This window comes from Pelodiscus sinensis, chromosome 2 (assembly GCF_049634645.1).
Source record: "Pelodiscus sinensis isolate JC-2024 chromosome 2, ASM4963464v1, whole genome shotgun sequence".
In the NCBI taxonomy this organism is placed as follows: domain Eukaryota; kingdom Metazoa; phylum Chordata; order Testudines; family Trionychidae; genus Pelodiscus; species Pelodiscus sinensis.
The window spans coordinates 18,594,833-18,619,657 of record NC_134712.1 but is presented as its reverse complement, the minus strand read 5'-3'; the positions used below and the strand labels follow the sequence as shown (position 1 = coordinate 18,619,657).

Genomic DNA, 24,825 nt, shown 5'->3' with positions numbered 1-24,825 from the left:
CAGGGGGGCAGACAATACACAAAGGGCTGTTAAATGCATAAAACAGACAACGGAGAAAACCTCTCTTGTCCTCGTTCTCTAATTTTCATGTGACTTGTTTTATGTAAAAGCAGCATGCACAATGTTTTCAGACTGAGGATGGAACTTTAAAAAGGAGCCAAAGAGAGTTGAGTGCCTAACACAACTCTGAAAATCTGAGAAGTTGAAGTGTGATTAAGTTCGCCAGGAGGATTTTATTTTTATGCTTGTGTAAGGTACTTAATTGTAGACAGACATCAATGTTCCTGACATAACAGAGATATCAAGCACAGGGGCAGTGAAACTTCATTACACCTTTCCTCCAGGATACCTCCATCCTAACCTGGTAGGATCAACTGTGGGAGTGAGTGGATAATTCTATGTATTTTCCCCCATCGGCCCTGGGACACAAAGAAGCATTTGGTTAAGGCCATTTGTGACCGCATTTTGTGTGAAGCAAGGACCTGCCTAAAACCACTGAAACCAGGATGACAAATTTCATAAGTTACTGAATGTCCCTTAAAGATTAAGCTTTTCAGTCACTACCAACTGAGTGCTGATTTGAATCCAGCCTAGAAGTGGAAGGCTCTAGCATAACTGAAACATAGCTGATCATTCCATCACACAGCAAGCCATATAGTATCTGTATCATTGTAGAGTCAAAGATGTTAGTATCCATGAAAACCTATACTGCTAAATTCTTCCTTCAGATATTAGCGTGCTGTTTCCACAAAGACAATGGAAGTTGTGTACTTGTGTCTACAAAATGCAGTTCCTATTCTTTCCTAACATGTCTGCTATTATTAGTCTCTTCACTTCCCCCTTTCTTTTTCTACCCTCACGTGCAAAACAATTGGAAGTGCCTGGACATTTGTAAAATCACCTGTTTCCACCTTTTTTTTTTTTTTTTTTTTTTAACTCAGTAAGGCTCTCTTCTTAATTGTAAGTACAACCACAAGGATAGAGAGATCCATAAAAGGTAACAGGTGGAGACTTCTATAGTAAATTATGCGTTTAATGCAACTAATAGCACACCAGATATTCTACTGTATCTGGATCAGATTCTTTACTCAAATCAACATGCTCCAAATGAAGTATACTCTAATCTCCCTAGAGGAATTCCTATTCTGTTCTCTAAGGCAGTATTGTCTGCAAGGAACACTTCAAAAAGGTACTTCAAATAAAGTGGCAGAGCCGCTTTAAATCTGGCAGGCAGTGTGAGAACAACAACAGTATTTACCCAGTTATCTGGAAAATATTTATCCACTATCTCTCTCATTTTTGCTTGTTGGGTATGAAGAATAGAAGGATCAAAATAGAGTATCACATACAGCATGGCAGCTTGAGTAGCCAGAGCAGTGCTGCGATGCTCTGGTAATGGATATGCAGAAACCTATAATGTGGAAAAAACAAAACCAAAGCATATGCAAATATTAGCATGGTACATTTCAGAGTACTGTACATAAGGCTATTATCTCTCTCAGCGGGGTACTTTGGGCATGTAAGTCTCATATCCACTTGTCTGTTATGCAGGACATAAAGGGCGCAGTATATCACTAGGATATGCAGGCTAATTTACAGGTGCTAGCCACATTTTATAAAAATATTATCTTGTAAATGATTCAAAGGCAAGGAATAGCATCATGCCTGAAGCAAAGTGCTAAAGATGGACTAGAAGGACTGGGCCAGGAGGGAGGCATTTTGGATGGCCTGAGTGCAGGACAGGTTAGTATCAAAGAGTTGAAGACTGCAATAATCCAAGCACAAGATAACTAGAGAATGAAGAAGTGCACTCCTTCACTTCTGCATTTATAATTTGAACAAATTCTGCATACATCAATAGAGTCAAGAAAATGCCTTTTTATTAAACTGAAACCATGAAGAGCACCATAACACACTGGTTAACCCACCTGGTTATAAATGTCATCAGATCTCAAGCGGCCAATTACCATGCTGATGAATGTTTCACTGATAGGTACCCTACTGAAGTAACTCTCAGGATAGTTTAGAGGCCTTTTAGCTCCTGGTTGGCTTGAGTACCCAGTGCTGCGAAGCAGCTTACATATATCATCCATATTGGAATCAGCAGATCGAGCAGCACTAGGGTATAAAAAGGAAAAAGAAAATGTATATAAATGAACTGACATGTAAAAAAACCCATTATTTTCCCTTTACCAAGAAAAACCAGCTATCAATGCCTAAACTGGAATCTCACATTTTCTTTTACTCCTGAATTACTTTTACTTCTCCACTCTATTTTTTTAGGTCTGAAAGTTAGAAGAGATATCAACTGAGTTGTGAAGAGTCATTTAAAGACTAAACAAGCATATTTATTCCTTTTAGTGAATGTATTGCTCGTAAAAGGGGTTAGATTGATATTCTTGGAGGATTTTGTGTGATTTAACAAAGATTCTGAGTTAAGCTAACCACTCTATTAAATTGATTATTCAGAAGTGTGCTGTAACTATAAGAAGTACATTTGAGGATAAATGTACTATCTGGAACTCAGCACATTCCACAAAAATTTTCTTCTGCCAAGTCTACAGCACTTCTCATGCAACTGGATCTTCACAGCATACAGCTAGATTTGCACAGGCAGAAACTTGATGTCCGTGGAGCTTTGCAACAGCATCCACCCATGTGGATCTGATTGCAGAACAGGAGCCAATGTCTCCACATCCCCTGTTAAACTGATGCTTACAGAACGAAAAACCTTAGCTAAACATGTTGCATGGTTCAGTTTTATTATACAAACCACACTCAAATACTTCCAAGTACAAAAATACCTGTATCTATAGTAGGAAACCAAGATTCTCTCTCTGACTTCCCCTTCAATCTTCTGGTCAATGACCAGCAACATGACTCCATACAAATAGAGAGCTTCACACTATTGAGAAATAATATGAATTAACAAATTAATGCTATCTAGCACAAATACACTTTTACCATTTAATTAACATTTCAAGGTGAATTGTTTTTACATGTGTCGAAAAGTTCCAAATTCAAGTGCTTCAGCTTTTTGTCTCATTCATCAACCAGACATAGTTCAAGCATCACTTCCACACATGGACTTCCCAATATTCATTACAAGCGGCTGCTTCAGAAGAAGGCTAAGCCTGAGACAGTATCAGTCTCCCTGCCAATTTATTTGATTTGCAGAAATAATCACTTGTCTTATTAGTGGAGTGATTTGTGTATGGGAGGAGGGCAACTATCTGCTAAAATGGTCTGAGATGATCAGTTTATTTCACAGTGGCCATTAAATGATCATCAGGCAGCAGTGAGTTTTGGATCACTAATGACCTGGATGAGATGTGAACCACAATGAAGTGAAATTGAAAATGTTTCCTTATCCTCTTACCATTTTCCACAATAGAATCTTAACAAAAGTGAGCCACAGATCTTCAATGCATTTTGTGAAGTTAAAATATAGACAAAAGAGAAAGGGTGGATGCCAAATTGTATTTGATACTAACATAGCTGATATAGTTTATTTTACTGATTACAAACTGGTAAATACTTACTAGAAGTTGCTTGCCATCTTCATTAAGCAGCACAGTTTCTAATGTTTGTTGAATATAAATTCCTTCATTGAGATCATCCAAATATCTACAAACAGTAACCAAGAATAGATCATTCAGAACCAGAAGTCTGTTCTCTGCTTCGCAACTGATGAGCCGCTACAAGCAAGTGGGGCAGTTTCCCTTGAAGGTCAACAAAAGAGTGTAGAAGCCTTGCTCATAAGGTTATGACAACAGCCGCCAAGGTAGAAAAAATTAATTTACTACATATTCAACAAGCACAGAAAAACAAACAGAAAGGTCCTAATAATCTGAGAAAGGTACTGAAGGCCTGAGCCACCTAAATGCAGAGTACCTCCTGATCGTGCTCTGCTTCAGTTAATATCAATGGAGTAAAGAGTGCTAACTATCTTGCAGATTTGAAACCAGTATTCAAGTGAGAACTAGGGATGTGAAAGGTTAACTGGTTAATCAGTTAGCATCACCCTAAATGGGTAATGCTTACCAGTTCAGGTTAACTGGTAATTGGTGGGAGCTGTAGCAGCTCCCTCTGCCTGCTGCAAGCAGGGGGCTGCTCTAGCCCCACAGAGGGCCTATTGTAGATAGGGGCTGTTTTTGTCAGGAGCAGCTCCTGTTCTCTGGGAGCTTGGACACCCCATAGGCAAGGGCTGCTCTACTGTGCCCACAGGAAGCCCAAGCCCACCACAGACAGGGACTGCTCCAGTGGTGCCTGGGAATCAGGAGCTGGTGGGGGCTGAGAGCTGGCAGAGCCAGACTCACGCCCCAGCAAGAGGGCTGGGAGCTGGGAGTCAACCTCAGTGTGGGGCTGGGGGCTGCTCCAGCTGGGCTGAAGTGGTCCCCAGTCCAGATCCTACTTAATCGGTTAAATGGTAGATCAACTTAACGTTTAACTGGTTAACTGATTAACTAGGATTTTACATCCCTAGTAAGAACAGCTCCATTATAAACTATCCCCTCACTACTGTATGGATGGAGGTAGCCTAAAGAGTAAAGCAAAACTAGGACCTAGTCAGACTAGAAGGAAAGACTAAAATATTATGCAAGTGAAGTAATTTGCTTAAGATCTATCAACATGTGGAGACAGTGAAGGGGCATAATACAGTGCTCATTACAACAGGTCATGATGTTACATAACAGAAATATTTTGGAAAAAAAAACAAATAATAAAAATCACAGTTACTGGAGTCACTACGTTAACAAATCTTATACACATACCTGTTTAAGTCTACAATATATTTATGGACACTTTGAAATGCTAGATAAAATCTTGTCAAAATTTCTATATTGTTTTCACGAAATTCTTCATCTAAATCCAGTAATTCAGGTTTGGCTTCCAGTTTGCCTTCACAGATCTCAGTCCCCTAAAAAGAAGAAATTAAAAATGATTAAAGGATATTGATCAGAATTATGACTGTTTGCAATAGGAAACAGTACATGAATTAATTATGTATTAAGCAATTGCATCCACCTTAGTTACCAAAAATAGCACTGTCAAGATGTGTTCAGTTAACTCTGGTTTTGCAATTAGGTCTTCCCATAAAAAGTACTTTGGATGTCTGTACTTACAAATCAATTTTACAATGAAAAGTTGATGGATTTTACATTTTGTTGGGAATTCCTAACTGGTAACTGCAAACACAGTAATTAACACTTTGTGTGAAATCTTGGCCCTACAGAATTCAGGAAGCTTTAGTGAAGCCACAATTCCACTCTTAATATGTTTGAACCTCTCATATTAAGGCTGGATTCTATGACCATAAGTGCAGGATTCTGCAAACAGCAGCTTACATAGGGTATGTCTACACTTGCACCCTAGTTCGAACTAGGGATGCAAATATAGGCATTCAAAATAGTCAATAAAGCAGGGATTTAAATATCCCGCGCTTCATTAGCATGATCTCGCCGGCACGTTACGATCAACAGCTGTTTCGAAAGTGAAAGTGCGTGCCAGGACGCATTAGTTCGAACCAAACCCCTTGGTTGAACTAACGTTACTCCTCATTTTTTGAGGGGTAACCAAGGGGTTTGGTTCGAATTAACGCGTCCCGGCGCACACTTTCAGTTTCAAAACAGCTGTTGATCGAGTAACGCGCCGGCGAGATCATGCTGATGAAGTGTGGGATATTTAAATTCCCACTTCATTGACTATTTTGAATGCCTGAATTTGCATCCCTAGTTCAAGCGTGGGTGCAAGTGTAGACATACCCACAATTAGCCTTTTCTAAAGCATATCGTCTCTTTGAAGGCAGCAGAACTATGGGTGCATTAGCAAACCCAGGCCTCATGTTTGCTAATGCTAATGTTATTCCTCAAAATAAACCTGTAGAATAGTAGGTAAATGTTTTACAGATGGAAAGGATACAGCTGCAAAGGGAACTGTCAACTTGAATTTCATAAAGTAAGTTAACTTGGACTATGACAGCTGCCTAGGTCCCCATAGCAATTTGTGATTTTTTAAAAATATTTCTTTATATCTTGGTGTTGTATGAAACATCCACACAAGCAGGACGTAAGGATTGACTGACAATCCATATAAAGTACTTTGAATTGAACAAAGTAAACAAACTGAAATAATATGTTTTATTTCAAATCTTTCAATTATGATTTTAGATGTTATTTGTGTAACACAGATTTCAGACATAAATATGATGCCAGTTTTGGCGCTCAGTTTTCTGTGCTGTTATTAAGTTCTAATTTACCCTTAAATGTCTTCTAAGAGCCCAGTAAACAGTGGAAATATTGGTAATGCTGCTAGACAATATTGACCTGCCGTGGCTCGGCAAAGTCAGGTCCTGAGGGTGCTGGACTAGAGAGGTTCAACCTGTACTAAACTTTTCTTCACAATTAAAAAGGCCTACTTTTTAAATTTTAGTTTTTGCAATGGGAGAACGCAACAACTTTTGAGTTTTTTGGGGGAAGGGTTTCCTCTGTAAGTATGCATTTTATACCCCTCTTTTCCCCCCTCACATCCTTCTTTCAAAATGATCTGATGGATCCAATGAAATTCAAAATCAAATTTATGTTGTCTAAACACAAGATCTGATATACTCTGTTTCTGACTCTCAGGAACTAACAAGGCAGTGGAAAAATATTATATGAAATTACTGGATTTAGTTTACTCAGGTAATAAAGAACTAATATGCAGGCATATCCAAACTGTAACCTCATGTTGGCTGAATGTATTGCCAATACTAAATTCAGTATAAAATACATTTTACTAAATTTTCATGTTTGATAGCAATGGGATGGGTCAGTTGATGATTATCTGTTCTGTTTATTTCCTCTAGGGCACCTGGTGTTGGCCACTGCTGGAAGATACTGGGTTAGATGGACCTTTGTTTCAACCCAGTATGGCCATTCTTATGCAAATTAATTACTCAAGACCAACAGGTTTAACACAAGCATGCCAAAAGGCTAAAACACCCTAAAGAAATAGTGCTACTGTAAGAAAATGATGGCTCAGAGAGAGATTTAACAAGAGCAAAGTAATATTTACCTTAAAGTAACTGAAATCAAATATGATATCCCCATACTTCTGTTGATCAGCTTTGTCTCTGAGCCTAAAAACACCAGGAATAAACTCAGACAGTCTCAAAAGTTCTGCAATGATAGCATTTCCACAAGAGACAATCCGAAGAATTGCCTGGCCACAGTGATTGTTTTCAGCTAGAAAATCAACCATCTTGAAGATGATTGTGACTGAGTAGTGATATTATTGCAGTCTCTTTCTGAGTTTCAATCTTCATGTCATTTGGAGAAAGAAGTGTAACTGGAAATATATGAGGTCCATTTGAAATTCCTGTAAAAACAAATTGCATATTCAGCATATTTTAAATGACTCAATCTACAAGAAATTAAAGCAACTCTGGAAAATCTATAGTAACAGAACTCTATATTCTCCAGAAATTGTGATTAGATGACAGATGAAAAAATAAACACGGTAGTGCATCTTCTGCATCTAAACAGCAGTTACCTAATCATCTCAGAGATTAGATTAAAAATTTACTGGATAGCTACTAAAGGGCAAAATAATCAGAGCAGGTGTCAGGCCTTGCAGCAAAATGTAAACATTGACACAAGGATTGCACAGAGCAGTTTAGATCTACAACACAACACAAGCAAATATGCTACAGCATAGATCAATGACAGCTAATTACAGTTCAGGGTCATTTATTCATTGCTACACAGACACCTTTTGTATTGTGGTTAAATTTCCAAGCCATAGTGATCTTTCTCCAAGTCAGAAATCTTAATTTTCCCAGTTAAAAAGAGCCCAAGAACACCTTAACCAGCTGCAGTGTTTATATTTGTCTATGTGCCTCTATGTGCTAGGGAACTCCTAGGCCCTCTCTCCCCAAAGAAAGAGAACATTATAAGAAAACAAATATGTTGCTGCTTTACTCCCAGGTGGTATTGGTATATTTCACTGTACTATATTGCACAATGTATTTTAATACTAATGGAAACCAGTAACAATCTCTTTCCAATATAGCTGAAATATTTATCTAATATGTAGTCCTCTTTTACAAAAGGGGTAAACATAAATGTGAAGTTGCACTTCCATATACTTTACAGAAATATGCTTTTGAATATGAATATGCCTAACTTGAATATGATTTGTGCAATATATAGCATATAATTCTATTTGAAAAGCATGTAATCCACTGAATGTGTATAATCTATATATGCATGTATCGTTTCTGTATTCTCTATGATCAAACCTGTCACAATAAATATAGCCATTTTATAGATAAATTATCTGACCCACAGGAATAAGTTAACTGAGCCACAGGAAAGTTATATTACTTGCCCAAGATGACAAAACAAGTAAGTGACAGAGGTAGGAAGAGAAGGTAGGTATCCAGAAACACAGCCTGAGCTACAGTTGTCACTGGAGCAAACACAGAGCGCAAACAAGGCTTCTTAAAACAAAATCACAAGTGTTGCAAGCACCTCCTTCTTCATACAATTTCAGTCAATACAATCATATGTAAAGTATGAATAAGAAATGAAAATTATGTCTTAAGCTTGCAAACAGTTCAGTTAAACAATTTGTTTCATTTTTGCATGTCTCTCAGCTTGGCCAATGGAAATCAAAGGCAATTATATTTATGATCACTTTCCCTGTGAGATATTTACTGCAACAATGTCAAAGACATCTGTTTTCATTTTTAAAAACCATCTGTGGAAACTTTTGTATTTATATTAGACTCACAAAAGCTTATTTTAAGAAATGTTGAGCTAAATGCAAGTTGAAAGCTTCTCCTTTAAAGCCACTCTGCTACAACACACCTAGTAAGGGTCCAATCTTTCTCTTAAGTACACAGCCCTGGAATGAATTTTGCATGGGTGCAGAAGTTGGCCTGTACAGTACTTATTGCAGGACCAGGGCCTAAATCAAGGAGAGCATGAATGGGCTTTAAATTATTCCTCATCCTGTTCTTAAAAAAATGGTTTCTTGATTTTAAATGAATATCACATTAAAATATTTCTAAGTCAGCCTGACAGTTGTCCAAAAGGAATAATTCGCAGAAGCGGTTAGGTCTTGTTCCCTGGGACAGAGAGAGGCCCTCATTTTGGTGTAATTATTAAAGGCTGCTTTTAGCAGTCAAAGGCTTTTGCTTTTGTTTCAGCTACACCAGACTAACACGGCTACATTTCTATCGCTTTTGCACAGTATGTTTCAAGGGGATACCCAAGAAGTCATTTGCATTCACCCAGCTGTGATCTCCAGCATGTGCGTTGGAATACACCTCAGCCCCACTCGCTGCCCGCCCCTGCGCGCAAACCATTTTCCTTTGCACCAAATCCGCAGCCACCAGGCACTTGCGCGGTATCCTCTCCTCCAGAGAAATGCCCAGAGAGTGCTTGACAAACACCCCCCACTTTCCCACCAGCACAGCCAGCCCCACACTAATCCCCAGCACCCCCTCAGCGCAGGACCACCCCAGAAATAACCGCCCCCAAAGTCACAGCATCCCCCAAAGTCATAGCACCCTCTCAGCACAGGACCACCCCAGAATTAACTGTCCCCCAAAGTCACAGCACCCCCTCAGCGCAGGACCACCCCAGAAATAACTGCCCCCAAAGTCACAGCATCCCCCAAAGTCATAGCACCCCCTCAGCGCAGGACCACCCCAGAATTAACCGCCCCCCAAAGTCATAGCACCCCCTCAGCGCAGGACCACCCCAGAATTAACCGCCCCCCAAAGTCATAGCATCTCCCAAAGTCATAGCACCCCCTCAGCACAGGACCACCCCAGAATTAACCGCCCCCCAAAGTCATAGCACCCCCTCAGCGCAGGACCACCCCAGAATTAATTGCCCCCAAAGTCATAGCACCCCTCAGCACAGGATCACCCCAGAATTAACCGCCCCCACAGTCACAGCATCTCCAAAAGTCATAGCACCCCTCAGCACAGGACCACCCCAGAATTAACCGCCCCCCAAAGTCATAGCACCCCCTCAGCGCAGGACCACCCCAGAATTAATTGCCCCCAAAGTCATAGCACCCCTCAGCACAGGATCACCCCAGAATTAACCGCCCCCAAAGTCACAGCATCTCCCAAAGTCATAGCACCCCCTCAGCGCAGGACCACCCCAGAATTAACCGCCCCCAAAGTCACAGCATCTCCCAAAGTCATAGCACCCCCTCAGCACAGGACCACCCCAGAATTAACCGCCCCCCAAAGTCAAAGCACCCGCCTCCTCAGGGGTGGGTGGAGCCCCTGCTTCCCCCCTCCACCCCAAATATGAGCCCCCCAAGAAAGACCAGGGCCTGTCAACCCCCCTTACTGAGCCAGTCGCGCCCCGGTTGCTGGCCGGGCTCCCCCAGGCCTCTCAGGCCGACGCAGGCGACTGCAGGCCCGGCCGCCCCACACGGAAGCTCTCCGCGCAGCGGCCCGCCTACCCCGCGCCGGCGGCCCTGGGTCATGTGCACCGGCGCCGGCTGATGAGTCGGTTCCTGCCCGCGGCCCGCCTGCGCCGCGGAGAGACCTCGCCAACGGTGGGGGGGGAGGCGAGCGCGGCCTGTTGCCGCTGCCGGTTCGGGGCTTGGCACCAGGTAGGGGGGCAGCTGCGGCCCCGCCAGAGCTACGGGCAGAGTAGGGGTTGGCGGGCGGCTGCTGCTAGAGGGGGAAGCAGCCAGCAATGAGGGGGCGGGGGAGAGGCTGGCAGGCCTCCCTCAAGCACTCAGCTGTGTGTGTGTGTGTGTGAGAGGGTGTGTGTGTGTGTTTAGGAGTGTAGTGTGTGTGTGTGTGTGTGATGCTCCCCACTTAGGTTAGACTCCAGAGGCTGCTCCCTAACAAGATGCATCTGTTGCCCCTGAGGCATCTCTTGCAGCTCCCTCCAGCATGGGTCAGTCTAGAGCAGGGTGGGCAATAATTTTAGACGGGAGGCACTTCAGAAATTTTTGAAGTGGCCCCTGGCCACTGTGGAAGGGGAGGGGCCAGGACACTTCTTGCTTTCCTGTCCACAGACCCCGATTGGCCTGGGTGACCCTGTGAAGTCTTTGCCCTCACCCCCCCCCCCCCATAGAGAACCACCAGCTGTTCCCTCTAGGCACCCATGTCCCTGGCAGTGGGCAAAAGGGCGCCCCTTGCAAGGTGGGGACAGGGAGAGAGAGGCTTTGCTTGCTCCCCCTGCCCTCCGGTCAATGAGGGCATGAGAGCAGGGCAAACATGGGGAAATTTCTTGCTCCCTGCCCCTGCCCCACAAGGGGGCCTGGCAGTTGACTCTAACCCTTACAGGGTGGGAGGAGACTGCACGCTTCCCTCCATCCCCAAGCTCTGCTTGGCCTACGGGCAGGCAGAGGGGTTGGGGGGGGAGAACATGTGAAGTCTCTCACTCCATGTCCTGGCCCAGCAAGGGGTGCCCTTTTGCCCACCCCAGCCAAGTGGCAGTGCTACTGTCACCTCCATGCCTGCCAGGCAGAGCCTGTGGTGTGGCCCCAGGATAGGAAGGCCAAGATGGCAGACTTGCATGTTTCAGATGTTTCAGCTGGAACTCTTCCCCCATCGGGTTGCGGAGGATGGGGAGAGATGGGGTTGGGGATCAGCATTAGGACAATGAAGACAGAAGAACAAAGGGGAGCACAGAGTGTCTGGGAGGGTGGCCTTGAGAGTAAGGATGTGTTAGGTAGCAGGTAATTGACTAGTCATGTACTCAATACAATTTATACTTACTACGTTTAAAAGGCAGAGCTTCTTAACTACATTTAAAAATTAGAGGTGTGGTGGTCCAGGACCCGGCGTGAGCTAGGATTGCTGAATCCCATCTTGTGCTGGGTCCACTGCTGCAGCTCTGCCTTTTAAATATAGTATCATTGATACAGTTTGTAAATTATACAAAAATTGGGGTCCTGGTAAATAATGAAGAGGACAGGTCACTGATTCAGAGCAATTTGGATTGCTTAAAAGCTAGTTCCCCCAGCACTGTCTCTGCAGTGCTACCTGTCCCCCCACCCACACTGCCTCTATCAGAGGCAAATTGTATCAACTATGATGAGTCAATTACCCTCTTCTTAACATCCTTACTAAGGAAACTACAGTGTCAGAAACACACTCCTCATCCTTCTGGCAGCAGCTAGAAAGCAGTGCAGTATAAGCATAAATATCTGAATAATGCAATGACATAAAACACAAAGTAATGCTGTTGGAAAACATAATCTGAGCTATACCTACAGTGTGATGAGTTGTACTAGCTAATTTAGACCTCAAGAGGGAGATCAAGGAATCATGGTGAATAGTTCACAGAAAACATGTTCAATGTCCAGGCAGTCAAAATAGGTAACAATGTTAGGCATCATTAGAAAAGGGAAAGATAGTAAATAAGGATATAATTTTGTCATGGAAGTTATGGATTCCATGACTTTAATGGACCCATGTGGCTTCTTTGACTACAGCTGCACCACACCAGGAGTGTTGAAGCAGCTGTCAGCCTCCACCCCTGCTCCTGGGTCTGAAGCAGCTTTAAGTCACCCCACCAACAGGGTGGATCTCGGATTGTCAGGTTCCCCACCTTACAGACATGGATTTTATGAATTTTTGTTTGTTGCCTGTTACCTGTCTGTGACTTTGAAAAATTTCTATGGCAAAATCTCAACCTTAATAATAGAACAAAAATATCCTAATACCTCTGTATAAATCCATAGTATGTCCAAATCTTTAATACTGCATGTAGATTTGGTCATCCCCTCTCAAAAACGATATATTAGAATTGGAAAAGGAAAGGGAAGCAACCCCATGCAGTGGGTGTCCTTAGCCTCTGTTTGCTAGCAATTTAGAAGAAAGATTGGATGGCTAACAGTTAGCAACTACCTTGAATCATATTTAGCCATCCAATCTTTCTCCTAAATTGCTAGGTGAAAACTTTATTTTTAGTCTTTTGGTGCGCTTTTAGAAAGATTGTCTTCTCACAGTGTTTTTTATATATATACTTTAAACTTTATACTGCAGAATCCGCAGTGTGTGGAACTGCTGAGATTTTAAAAAGTTTAAATATTTTTGTCTTTTTGGTCTTAAATATAGTGTGTTTCCACTAGTAAAAACTGCAAGGTTCTTGCCCGCCCGGTGCTCAGGGGCCAGAAGGAAAGAGCCACCCATCTCGGCTCAGGGGCAGCTCTGCTTCCACCGCGGTGATCTGGAGACTCAGCCCCCTCCGTCTCCTCTCCCCATGCTCTGATGGCTCAGTCCCCTCCTTTCCCTTTCCCTCCCCTCTCCTTGTGTTCTGCAGGCTCAGCTCCCACTGTCTCTACTCCATGAGGTGCTGCACTGAGCCAGGCCGCATTGGCACGTGCACAGGAGCGGTATGTTGAAAATCCCATGACATACGGACAAGAACAGTGGCTGCTTAGAAAGATTCTCTAAAAAGATGGTCTAATAAGCTTTATACTGCAGAGCCTACAGTGAAGCCTCCCTGAGAGTGGGGTTACCAGTCCCTGTCGGCTCTGCTCCTGGAGAGGAGGCTTCCCTGCCACAGAGGAGCTGGTGAGAGCTGCTGGCCCTGCTCCTGCAACCTCTGGTGGGAAGGCTGGGCCAGGCCCATCACAGACTCTGGCTGGCCAGAAAAGCCCCTGCTTGCCAAGGGTCCTGTGGGGTTGGAGTAGCCCCCTGATTGGAGTGGGTGCGGAGCTGCTCTGGCCCCTGTGGTTAACTGGAACCAGTAAGCATTACACATTTAGGGTGATGCTTATTGGTTAACTGGTTAACCTTTCACCTCCCTATTCTGTTCATTCCCTCTGAAACATCTGCTGTTGACCACTGTTGGAAGACAGGATACTGGGCTAGTTGGACCATTGGTATGATCCAGTATGGCCGTTCTTATGTAAAACTACAAGAGGAAATTTATAACCTCAGGTTTGCACAGAATACTGTGGTGAAATCTCTAGGTTTTCTGTCTGTAGTAAGGATGTTAAGTATAGGGTAAATGACTAATTGAAAGTCTATGCATTAGTCAATAGGGCACCCTAGGGCTATTGCTACACTTCAAAGGCGAAAGCACCGCGTGGAGCCTGGGGACAGCTGGGACATCCCCGCTGACCCCGGGCTCCGTGCAGAGCTGCCACCGTGAAATGCTGTGGCGTTGTTTCAAAGTGGCAGGGCCGCATGGAGCCCAGGGTTAGCGGGGGTGAGTCTCCAGCTTATCCCAGGCTCCATTAGGCGCTGCAGCTTTGAAATGCCACAAGGAGCCTGCAGCACCGCACTGAGCCCAGGGTCAGCTGTGGATTCCCCAGCTGTCTCCAGGCTCCGTGTAGTGCTGCCACTTTGAAACACTGTGTGCAGCTTGGGGACACCTCAGCTGGCCCCAGAAGGCACACAGCTTTTCAAAGTGGCAGCACCATGTGTAGCTCAGCGTCTGGCCCCAGGCTTCAAGCGGTGCTGCCACTTTGAGGTACCCCTTCTTCTTCCTCCCCCCTTGCTGCCTCTATCTGACTAGTCTTTCACATCACTAGTCTGAAGAATGGGTGTAATGCTTTCCTACAGCACAGAACATCAATGTGAGAATTCATATTCAACAGTGTAAAGAAGATGAATAGGGCTACAAAAATGCCAAGGATCGGTACTTCTGAAGTGCTCCGTAAGAGTCCAAAGGTGCTGTTCAGTGATGAAAATAATCAAGCAGAAGTTCACAGGCGTGAATTAGATTATTATGGAGGCACTTTCCAGCCCTACTGTGTTGTTGTCGTTTAATATTTATAGCGTGGTAGCATCCACAGATGTATTATGCTATGTATTGTGTAAACACAGAGAAAGAGCCAATCCCTGCCTGCCCTAACATCCTACAATCTAATAAAACAAGCAGTTTTCAAAAGATTAGAGCAGAGATTCTCCAACTGTGGTCTGTGGATCACTAGCTGCCCAGGAGCTCCATTCAGGTAGTCCAGAGATAATTCCCTCTAAGCTAAGGTGTGCTGCCACACTGGGAATAATGAAGGGCCACCCACCTAATTAGTGAGGCTACATGGGCATGGCTCCACTAATTAAGTGCCTGGACTCAGAAAGTGATGCACTTGTAAGATGAGGTGGTGGCCTTGGGGGGAACAATGGCTATGTGGGAGAGGGTAGTGGGTTGCAAAGAGGGGATGTTGGGAATTTGGGCTGTGCCGGTGAGAGAGAGGCAATTTCCCCCAGTTTCAGGGCTGCAGCTGCTTGGGAGAGATGGCCCTTTTTCCCAACCCCAACTTGGGGGCTGTCATGGCGGGGGACAGAGAGAGAAACCTCCTTCCTTTGCAGTCCTCGCTGGCTACTGAGATTAGGAGGGGGAAGAGATATCTGCTCCTTTCCCAGCTCCAGCTCTATAGCTGCAGTCGAGGGGGAGAGACATCTCTCCCCAAACTACCGCTAAAACTTAATGGAAGTCACGTGTCCAGACAAGTGATTTCTATTATTTTGTGGGAAAGGAATGGAAACCATTAAGGCTGCATTTCTCAAACTGTGGGTCCCAACCTCCCGGGTGGTCGTGAGCAACTTAGAGGGGGGTAGCGGTATCACAGAGTTTGAGAACCCCCGTATTAAGGACAGATCTTTGTTATCTGGTATAGTTCTAGCTCTTCAGAGTACTCTTATTGACACTTAAGTAGAGAACAGCACTAGGTTTGGTAGGGAATTCTGCTAGGTATTTTGCAGTGTAAAGACTTTATTTGCAAGCTCTTTGAAACAGGGCTCTGTCTGCAGACTCCAAGCCATGCATTAATGTGCCCGAGCATTTATAAAAACTCAGTGAGTCCACTGTGAGTTTTTTGAGTACTGATATTAAAACGAGTTGTGTGCTTTTATTTGTAGACCAGAAATAGCGTATTAAAGTTTTTTGGGTTTTTTATAGAGCACTTTTATCCAAAGCGCTTTACAATAGTTAGTTAACAGTACAAACATTTAGAAAGATCATTTTGTAGTCTGCTGAGATCCCTCAGCAATTTTCAAGTGGTCTGTGAAAATAAGTTTGAGAACCACTGGAGTAGATTTTTAAATACATACAATTGTAATGTACATGAAAAACTGCTAAAAGAATATTATTAAGATTGCAAGGTCAAGCGCTCAGTATTTAGGTTAGGAAATGTCAGAATTTTGGTGTCCATTTAACCTTTATTCAGTCCCCTTTAGGGTTGTTAAATTTTGACTAATGAGCTAATTGAGTAATCTGCTTGAGTCCCTGCTCGCCCTGGTTTCCGCTGCACCGCCTCTGCCTTTGAAATGTAGAAAGAGCGGCGGGGCTCGTGCTACGTTTCAAAGGCAGAGGCACAACAGTCATAGTCCTCACTCACGCCGTTTCCCACTGTGCGAGCCTCTCCTGCCGAGCCTTTCCCCCTCTGTGGAGATGGTCCTGGGGGGGAACCAGATTTTAAGAGCTCTTCCCAGCACTGGCTCCTGTTCTCTCCCTTGCTGCCTCTGATATAGAGGCAGCAAAATGGGGGGAGGGACTAGTTGACTCAACTACCTGATAAGCCAATGCTTATTGGGTAGTTGACTAGTTGCTTACATCCCTAATCCCCTTATGTGTATGCATCAAAATACATACAATGTGTAGGAGGGATCATCCTCCAAGAACAAATCCAGATTTTATAGTGCAGTGACAAAAACTAGATGTTACTTTTGTATGACTCTGTTATCAGCCCCAGTGTGTTACTGGCATTGAATGTTATTTTTGTGACCACTTTGGTAATATAGTCATATCACTCTTTTGTCAGTGTAGGAGTTGGGTATTGTACTCTTGGGACTGAGGTGTTTCCTTTGATGGTCTCTGTAAGGCTGTGTCCAGACTCTAGGGTTTTTTCGAAAAAAGTAGGCTTTTTTCGAAAAAACTTCACCTGCGTCTAGTCTACAGCCGCGTTCTTTCGAAGTTAAATCGAAAGAATGCGGCTTTTCTTTCAACGGCGGAAAACCTTATTTCACGAGGAAGAACGCCTTTTTTCGAAAGTGCTCTTTCGAAAAAAGGCGTTCTTGAATGCAAACAGGGCTTTTTCGAAAGAGAGCATCCAGACTGCCTGGGTGCTTTCTTTCGAAAAAGCGGCTTGATTTTTCGAAAGTACTGCTTGCAGTCTAGATGCTCTTTTTCGAAAGAGGCTTGCAGTCTAGACGTAGCCTTAGTGAACATTGTTTCTTCTGAGGACTGTAGTAAGATGAGCGTCTTAAATATAAGCCCATGTGTTACAAGCAGGGTATGAGGCCCGAGGCCTAGACAGCAATGGTCAAGTCTTTGCTAATATAGAGTTAAGCTGTGAGCAAGAGGCACGCCCTGCTCACAGAAGTTGACAAGAACAGGGCTGATATTACAGAAACACTCATACCTCAAAGGTACTAGGCACAGGCTGGAAGCACATTACAGAGAGGTCATAATAGAGCACCTTGTTAAAAAATATCTTGGTACTAACACACACCATGCAGATAACAGGACCATACCAACCCGGGTTCAAGATGGGTCTAAACTGACAGCATAGGAGATCCTGACTGAACACCTATGTACAAGGCAATGGGTGGATCTAGGTAATGTAAGAGGGTGGCTACCTGATTCGTCAGGAATAATGTATAATTTGTTTGTACTTGTATATAAAAGTGTATCCCAAAGAGTGGTTATTCGCTGACCTAGGGGACAATGCTGGATCCATAGTATTGACTGATTTAGTCCATTGTCAAGTTGCACATATGCATAATGCTGCAGTGGTGAACCTGTTTGCTGACAACTATTACTGTACTTCACTTGGTAATAAACCTGGCCTTGTGGTTTTGATCCTTATCTGAGTTGTGGTCTCTGGGGGCTCTCTCAGAGTCTGTTGTGTTGACTCATTGTACATGTTTAATATGGTAGATGGTGGAGCGCGCACGCGCACCCCCACCCCCACCCCCCAAAAGTTTATCATTATTGACGGAGCAGAAGATCTGTCAGAAACCCTGTCAAAACAGTCCTTATAATCAGTGGGCATTTTATCTTTAGTGAAACTGTGAATGAGAATGTGAAAGCCTCAAGCCATTTTCTGCAGTTCAGTACTATTGGGCATTGCACCAAGGATGTTGGGTGTGCCTGGGTGAAATCCTGGCTCAGTGGAGTCATGGACAAAGCTTCCAGGATTTCACCCCTGCTCTTCAGCCTGGCTACGTCTACACTGGCATGATTTTCCGGAAATGCTTTTAACGGAAAAGTTTTCCATTAAAAGCATTTTCGGAAAAGCGCGTCTAGATTAGCAGGATGCTTTTCCTCAAAAGCACTTTTTGCGGAAAAGCGTCCGTGGCCAATCTAGACGTGGTTTTCTGCAAAAAAGCCCTGATCGCCATTTTCGCGATCGGGGCTTTTTTGCGGAAAACAGTACTATGCTGTTTACACTGGCCGTCTTGCGCAAATGATTTGCACAAGAGGGCTTTTACCCGAATGGGAGCAGCACAGTATTTCTGCAAGAACACTGACGATCTTACATGACATCATCAGTGTTCTTGCGGAAATTCAAACAGCAAGTGTAGACAGCTGGCAAGTTTTTCCGCAAAAGCAGATGATTTTGCGGAAAAACTTGCCAGTCTAGACACAGCCCCAGTGTGTGATTAGAGATGTTGGGACTTGGTTGGATGTTTGTATTTCTATTTATTTTTCCAAATGATTTATTTCTAAACCCACTTTTCTTTTATTTCCAAGGCAATTATTTCAAGATGCCTGGGGGTTCAGTGATCTCGTTCAACTGTGTGGATTCTTCTCTATCGTCTCTGAAAAATTGTCAGTCTTACATTAACACTGGCATGGATATTGCTACAAGTGTTGCTCTTGACCTTGTGGAAAATTGCAGTAAGTAATTGTTTTGAGTACATTACATTGTTTTTTATCACTTTTGAACCTTTTAGACAATCTTAAACATGCATATGAGGGCCTGGAAGCAATAAAAATGTGCTTTCTTTACACAGTAGCAGCTTCTCCAGTCATGTCTACTTTAGGAGGTTACCATTTAATTCACTTCCCTGTCTTGAAATATAAACTGAATGGAAATACAAATAGCAAGAAAATAATGCTCTAGTTTTTGTACCACAGAAGGCCAATTAAATATCTGTGTTGACTATTCTGCAGCTTTGTAGATTTAGTAGTGCAGAAATTGTGTGTATTGGGGGAGGGAAGGGGGAAGAGACACTGATCCAAAAAATCGTAAACTGATTAAAAAATTATTCCTTGTGTATGGGAATCTGTAGCTGGAGTAAAACAGAGACAACCAGCCCTATATCGACTTACTCCTTGTATCACTCCATCTCCCCCCAGCTTAGGGGCATATTGGGGTATGAGGGAGCATGTCTGAGAGCACTGCCTTCCAGCAATCCCAGAAACTCAGAATGACCCCTAAGGGGTCATGTTTTGTTAGTCTATAAAGTGCTATCAGACCCACTGTTGTTTTTCCCCCTAGTGGTCAGTTATTGCCAGCACAAGTTAAACTGCCCTTAGGCTGCACAATGTGAAATATGAATTATATGAAAAATTCTGGACTGGGACTCAGGAGCTCCATTCCTGGGTCTACTGCTGACCTACTAGATGATCTTGGGGAAGTCATGTCAATTCTGTGTGTTGCAGCATCCTTACCTGTGACATGGGGCTAATGACACTGCTCTCCTTTGTAAAATGCTTTGACATGCTCCCCTACTCGCAGCAATTGACCGGTTAAACAAAACTTTTAATCAGTTAACTATTTTAGGACGTTTTTATATCCCTAATTCCCCTTCCCCCCCAGCAACTAGTGTCAATTACTGCAGATTAACATTCTGAACTTTTTTTTAACGCTTGTTAGTTGCATTTTCAATGTTCTCTCTTCTTTCCCACTGAATGTACCAGAAACCAGACAGCATTGTTCCTTTTTCTTTTTTTCCATGTTCCATTTTTTATTTTCTCACGAATAGAAGTTCTGAAATAGCTGTAAAGTCACTTTTCAAGTGGAATAAAAAACAAAATGTAACTAGCCAGGAGAAGGAGAGGGCAAGGTGTCAGCAATGTTGTTACAAAACAAAATGGAATGAAACCAGCCTCCCCTCCCAAATGCCTGTGTAATGGTCCAAACCCTTGACCTGCCATGGCTTTTTGGAAAAAATCCACACGAACAAAAAGAGCCTTTTCCACGCTGGGTGTGGGAGCTATGGTAACCACAGTGCATGAAGAGGAGTTAGCAGGTATATAAATAGATAATAGTGACCTTATGTTGAATGAAATGGACGTGTAGCTGCTTGTTGGATCATGGTACAAGAAAGCTGCTGATAGGAAAAGGTACCAGACTAGGGAGTGTGCACTGACAAGATGGATTGTACTAATCTGGCACTTTATTTTTTCCTGTCTTCAGAGGACCTAAAGCACCTCCCAAATTAGTCTGTCTCACATCTTGAGGTAGATAAGAGATGTAGGAATTGCTTATCCCACCACTGAAATGAAGTCATTCTTTGGGTGCATCACGGCTGTTGCTTAACAGCACACAATAACCACACAACAATTTAGTTAGGTAGAAAAATAATGTAAAGTACCATATCTGATTGGAACAGCAGAAGAGTTTCTAGCTGGTAGAATATAGTTACCGGAGTTTGGAATTTCATCCAGAACATCTGAATTAACATGCTTACTCTTACACTGGATGCCACTGTTTCTTTCATGATCATGCGGGGTCAGAGCTTTGGTTTGATTTCTCACCCAAAGGATGGAACCTGAACAGTACAGAGTGGTCTAATCCCATATTGTGGTATCACTTGGATTTTGATTTAAAAGGGACATTGCCACCTGCTGAACTGAAATTGCTACTTTCGTTACCACCTACATTTCCTTTTAGGCATCTCCTATCCAAATACTGATTGAGCCCACATCTGCTTAGCTTTTGAGATAGCACAGGTTCATGAAACAAGATAACATTGCTACTGGTCAGCACAAATATCTGCACTGCTGTGGATAGCTAATGGGCCATAGTTTACTTTATTCCCTTTTAAAGGCTCTTTACAAAATCTGTCCTTCAGATTCTGTCTTCAGTAAAGTCTCCTTAATAACAACGATTGTGTTGTTCAGAATTAACTGGTGTTGAGTTGTAACTTTAAAGGGCAAACACTTGAAAGTTTTAGACTAGACCAGCGGTTCTCAAACTTTTATTTTTCATGGACTACTTGAAAATTGCCAAGGGTCTTGGTGGACTGCTTAATGATCTTTCCAAATGTTTCAAATGTTAGCTAACTATTGTAAAGTGCTTTGGATAAAACAATCTTAATTATTATTAACTTATTAATTCTGAGCTGGGAAGGAGGGAGGGTTTCTCTCCCACTGCAGAAATGAGGCTGAGAAGGAGGGCTGTCTCTCTCCAGCAGCCACAGCCCTGGAGTTGGGAAAAGTTACCTTTTTCTTCTAGCTGCTGCAGCCCGGCATATCCCAAATTCTCACCATTCCCTCTTCATGATCCATGTTTATTAGCCATTCTGCTTCTCAGTCTTCCAGAGCATTTAACTCCATCTGAACTTTCTTTCAATCTTACATAAATGTTTATTGAGAGGAAACAGCTCACTATTATTAATTATTAAGGGTATGTATTGCCATTTGTGAAGTTGTGTTGTGCCTAAAAATGGGGGGAACCAAGCCTGAATAGGACTACTCTCACACAAGTAAAGAATAATATTAAAGCACTCGATTTTGCAAACCTTCTGTTTATGTGAATAGTTCAGTTGAGTTCAGTGAATCTGCTTCTGTGATTAAAGAGTGTGTGTGTGTGTGTGTGTGTGTGTGTGTGTGTGTGTGTGTGTGTGTGTGTGTGTGTGTGTGTGTGTGTGTTGACAGATTTGGTGTATAGCACCGACAGTGTCTTTGGTATTGTTAAAGAGACAAAATAGACAGCCCTTGTCAGCTAGTTCAGACCACATATTTAGACTTGGAAAAATAAGTTTCCATCATACTGAATATTGATATTCATCAGGTTGAAATCTAGTGTGTTGTGTGTGAAAGAAAGCTAAAAGTAGTATCAGATTCTATAGCCACATTGGTCCTCCTGACTTGTTATCATTCGAAAGCCACATTTCCCTCCCTCTCTTTTAGGGATGTAAGAGGTTACCCAGCAAGCAGGCAGCTTATTGGCCTGCTTACAAAGTTACCGGTTAACTGACCTGGCCAGCTGGACCGTGCCCACAGCCACGGAGGACGTGGCCTGAGTAACCTCCTGAGGCTGGTGGTCTGGAGCAGCTCCCCATGTGCGGAAGTTAACCAGTTAATCAAAACATTTAACTGGTCAAGTATTTTTGGGTGTTTTTACATCCCTACTCTTTTGTTTTCAATGTTCTTTTTGCTCATCTGTTGCTGTGTAAAAGACCCACACAAATAAAATGGAAAACTGTATAGTCATTCCACTTTTTCCTTGGTGCAGTCAAAGTGCTGTCATATGGACTCTAGCCCCAGTCCAGCGACATACTTAAACATGGGCAAAGTTTTAAGCATCCAGTGAAGATAGTGGACCCACAAGCATTTAAAGTTGAGTGCATGTTCAACTGCTTGGCTCAATTGTGGCCTTAGTAGTTAGAGTATCTGGAAGTGAAATTTTCTAGAAACAAATTAGGAGTAAGCATGAAGCTAACTAGTCTAGGGTATTTTCATCGCTTTGGCTTAGTGCTATGCAAATGGAAACTACATAAATCTTAAAAATATATTTCTATTTTAATAATGTACAGATTGAACCTTTTAAATCTTGGACTTTCTGGTCCGGAAACATCCGCGGTCTGGCAGGATCATAGATGTTGCTGGACTAGGAGGGCCCTGGTGCCCAGGAATGTGAGCCAGTCAGGAAGTCCAGTGGAGGGCAGCCTCACCATCAGACCGGTGAGCTCTGTCCCCGGAGAGCCCCAGCTAGGCAGGGCAGCAGTGGGACCAGCGAACTCCATCCCTGCAAAGCCCCATCCTGGTGTGGAAGCAGAAGGGCAGTTGCAGAGCCCTGTTCCTGGAGACCCCTGGCTGTGTGGGGACAGCAGAGAGGCAGCCAGCAGTTGGTGAGTCCTGTCCCCGGGAAGCCCTGGCAGAGCAGAGTAGCCTAGACCCTGGGAAGCCCCGGGCAGGACAGAAGCAGGTCATCCGTGGAACCCTGTCCCTGAGAAACCTCGGCTAGGAGGGGCAGAAGCGGGGCTGCAGCAGCTGGGGAGCTCCATCCCTGGAGAGTCCAGCCAGCTGGCGGCAGTTTGCCTAGTCCAAGCCCCGTAGAAGCAGTTGCAGTGGAGCTGGAGCAGAGCCAGCCAGAGAGAGGGGCAATATCCTGGGAGGCTGGTGGCAGGGGACCTCCCCTGATCTGGCAAATTCCCTCATTCGAGACCAGTGAGGTCCCGAGGGTGCCAGACCAAGGAGGTCCAACCTGTAATATGTTTTGAGTATGCAGTGTTATAACCGTGTCAGCCCCGGGATATTAGAGAGACAAGGTGGGTAAGGTAATACCTTTTATTAGACCAACATCTGTGGGTGAAAGAGACAAGCTTTTGAGCTACACAGAGCAGACCTAAGGAAGAGCTCTGTGTAGTTCAAAAGCTTGTCTCTTTCACCAATAGAAATTGGTTCAATAAAACGTATCATCTCACTCGCTTTGTCTCTCTATTATGTTGGAGTGTCAGATGAAGAAGCTTACTTTTTAAAGTGATGGATTCAGACTCTTCTGTCATTTATGTCAGCATAAATCTAGAGTAATTCTGTTCATGTAAATGGATTTACTTTGTGTTTACATCAGCGTAACTGAAAGTAGAATTCACTTCATTTTTTTTATTTGACATTGTCTTAACACTGGTCCCAATTATATGAGCTATTGTTAACCTCACTGTACTCTGAGAAGATATTGTTCCCTACAACTATTGCTTAACTGCTGTTTCCTGTTTCTTAACCATTTTTTCCTTAAATTCAGCATGTTCATATGTAGGTAGAAAGCACTGCAGCGCATTTACATGAAATATTTACACACTAAGTCAGATTTTCTAATGATATTAAAATCAGTGTAGGTCACTGGTGCAAACCTGACTCAAATCTCGACTAAATATCTTGATAGTAGTGTACTGTATTTGGCCTGACTTGGGTCTGCAGATTGAAGACCTGAGTCTATACCCAGCTTTGCCAGAAGTGATCGTGTGCCAGCAATCTTAATCTTACTGAGATAAATACGCTTGTCTGACTTCCATGGCAGTTGTGAAGGCCTTGTTCAATACTAAGGAACGGTGAAGTACTCAAAATTACTTACAGCGAGTAGAACAGAGGAGACAAGAATTATTGGTGTAATCTAGGCTTCCAACCGAGCATTGGTGGTTTTCAACCCATCAGCTGCTTGTGGCCCAACAATGTGACATTCTCAGAACCATATACGCTGTATAGCTATTGTGTGGATATGGTCAACATAACACACAGAGAACTGCACATGTTGCCCACAGCGGTCAATAGGTTGAGAATTGCTATCTTAGTAAAATAGGGCAGCTACTATTGCTGTATTGCATCTGGAGCTCAAGCTGTGCAGTGTTGGGGAGCATATTGATTGCAAATGGGAGAGCAGTAGATTGGGCATCATGATTTGTGCAGATATAATGTTTGGGGATTTTACCAGCAAGCTTCTAAATAGCTCCATAGAGCATTTGTAAATTGAGATTTCATCACCTGACCAAATCTAGATGGAATTTCATGGAGACAGCAAAAATCACTTTTTGAAGCTCAAGGATCCTCCTTCTGCCAAATGCCATATTCCTGCCCTAAACTGTGGAAATGCTAAAAGTTGTCAGAAATCAGTGGGGTAAAAATTCTGTGTTTCTCTAAATGTGTTTTTGGAAATGACTGCACCATTTGT

The 24,825-nt window shown here is 43.3% G+C and overlaps 2 protein-coding genes across 3 annotated transcripts in view; one reads left to right on the top strand and one right to left on the bottom strand.

Annotated features, from left to right (window-relative positions):
• Positions 1-10,609, bottom strand: part of WASHC5 (WASH complex subunit 5) — a 38,869-nt gene extending 28,260 nt beyond the window's left edge. The window contains exons 1-7 of one of the 2 annotated variants that reach the window (XM_075920151.1): positions 10,471-10,609; positions 7,057-7,359; positions 4,776-4,921; positions 3,543-3,627; positions 2,805-2,905; positions 1,929-2,118; positions 1,259-1,411 (exon numbers count right to left, since the gene is read on the bottom strand). In XM_075920151.1, coding sequence (XP_075776266.1) covers positions 1,259-1,411; positions 1,929-2,118; positions 2,805-2,905; positions 3,543-3,627; positions 4,776-4,921; positions 7,057-7,242 — 861 coding nt within the window. In that variant the 5' untranslated portion in view covers positions 7,243-7,359; positions 10,471-10,609. Of the gene's footprint in view, positions 1-1,258; positions 1,412-1,928; positions 2,119-2,804; positions 2,906-3,542; positions 3,628-4,775; positions 4,922-7,056; positions 7,360-10,355 lie in introns of both variants that reach the window. The other variant, XM_075920150.1, reaches the window with a different exon arrangement.
• The window catches only part of NSMCE2 (NSE2 SUMO ligase component of SMC5/6 complex), a 176,066-nt gene continuing 161,717 nt past the window's right edge, over positions 10,477-24,825 (top strand). The window contains exons 1-2 of the mRNA XM_075920152.1: positions 10,477-10,623; positions 18,678-18,824. Coding sequence (XP_075776267.1) covers positions 18,692-18,824 — 133 coding nt within the window. The 5' untranslated portion in view covers positions 10,477-10,623; positions 18,678-18,691. The remainder of the gene's footprint in view (positions 10,624-18,677; positions 18,825-24,825) is intronic.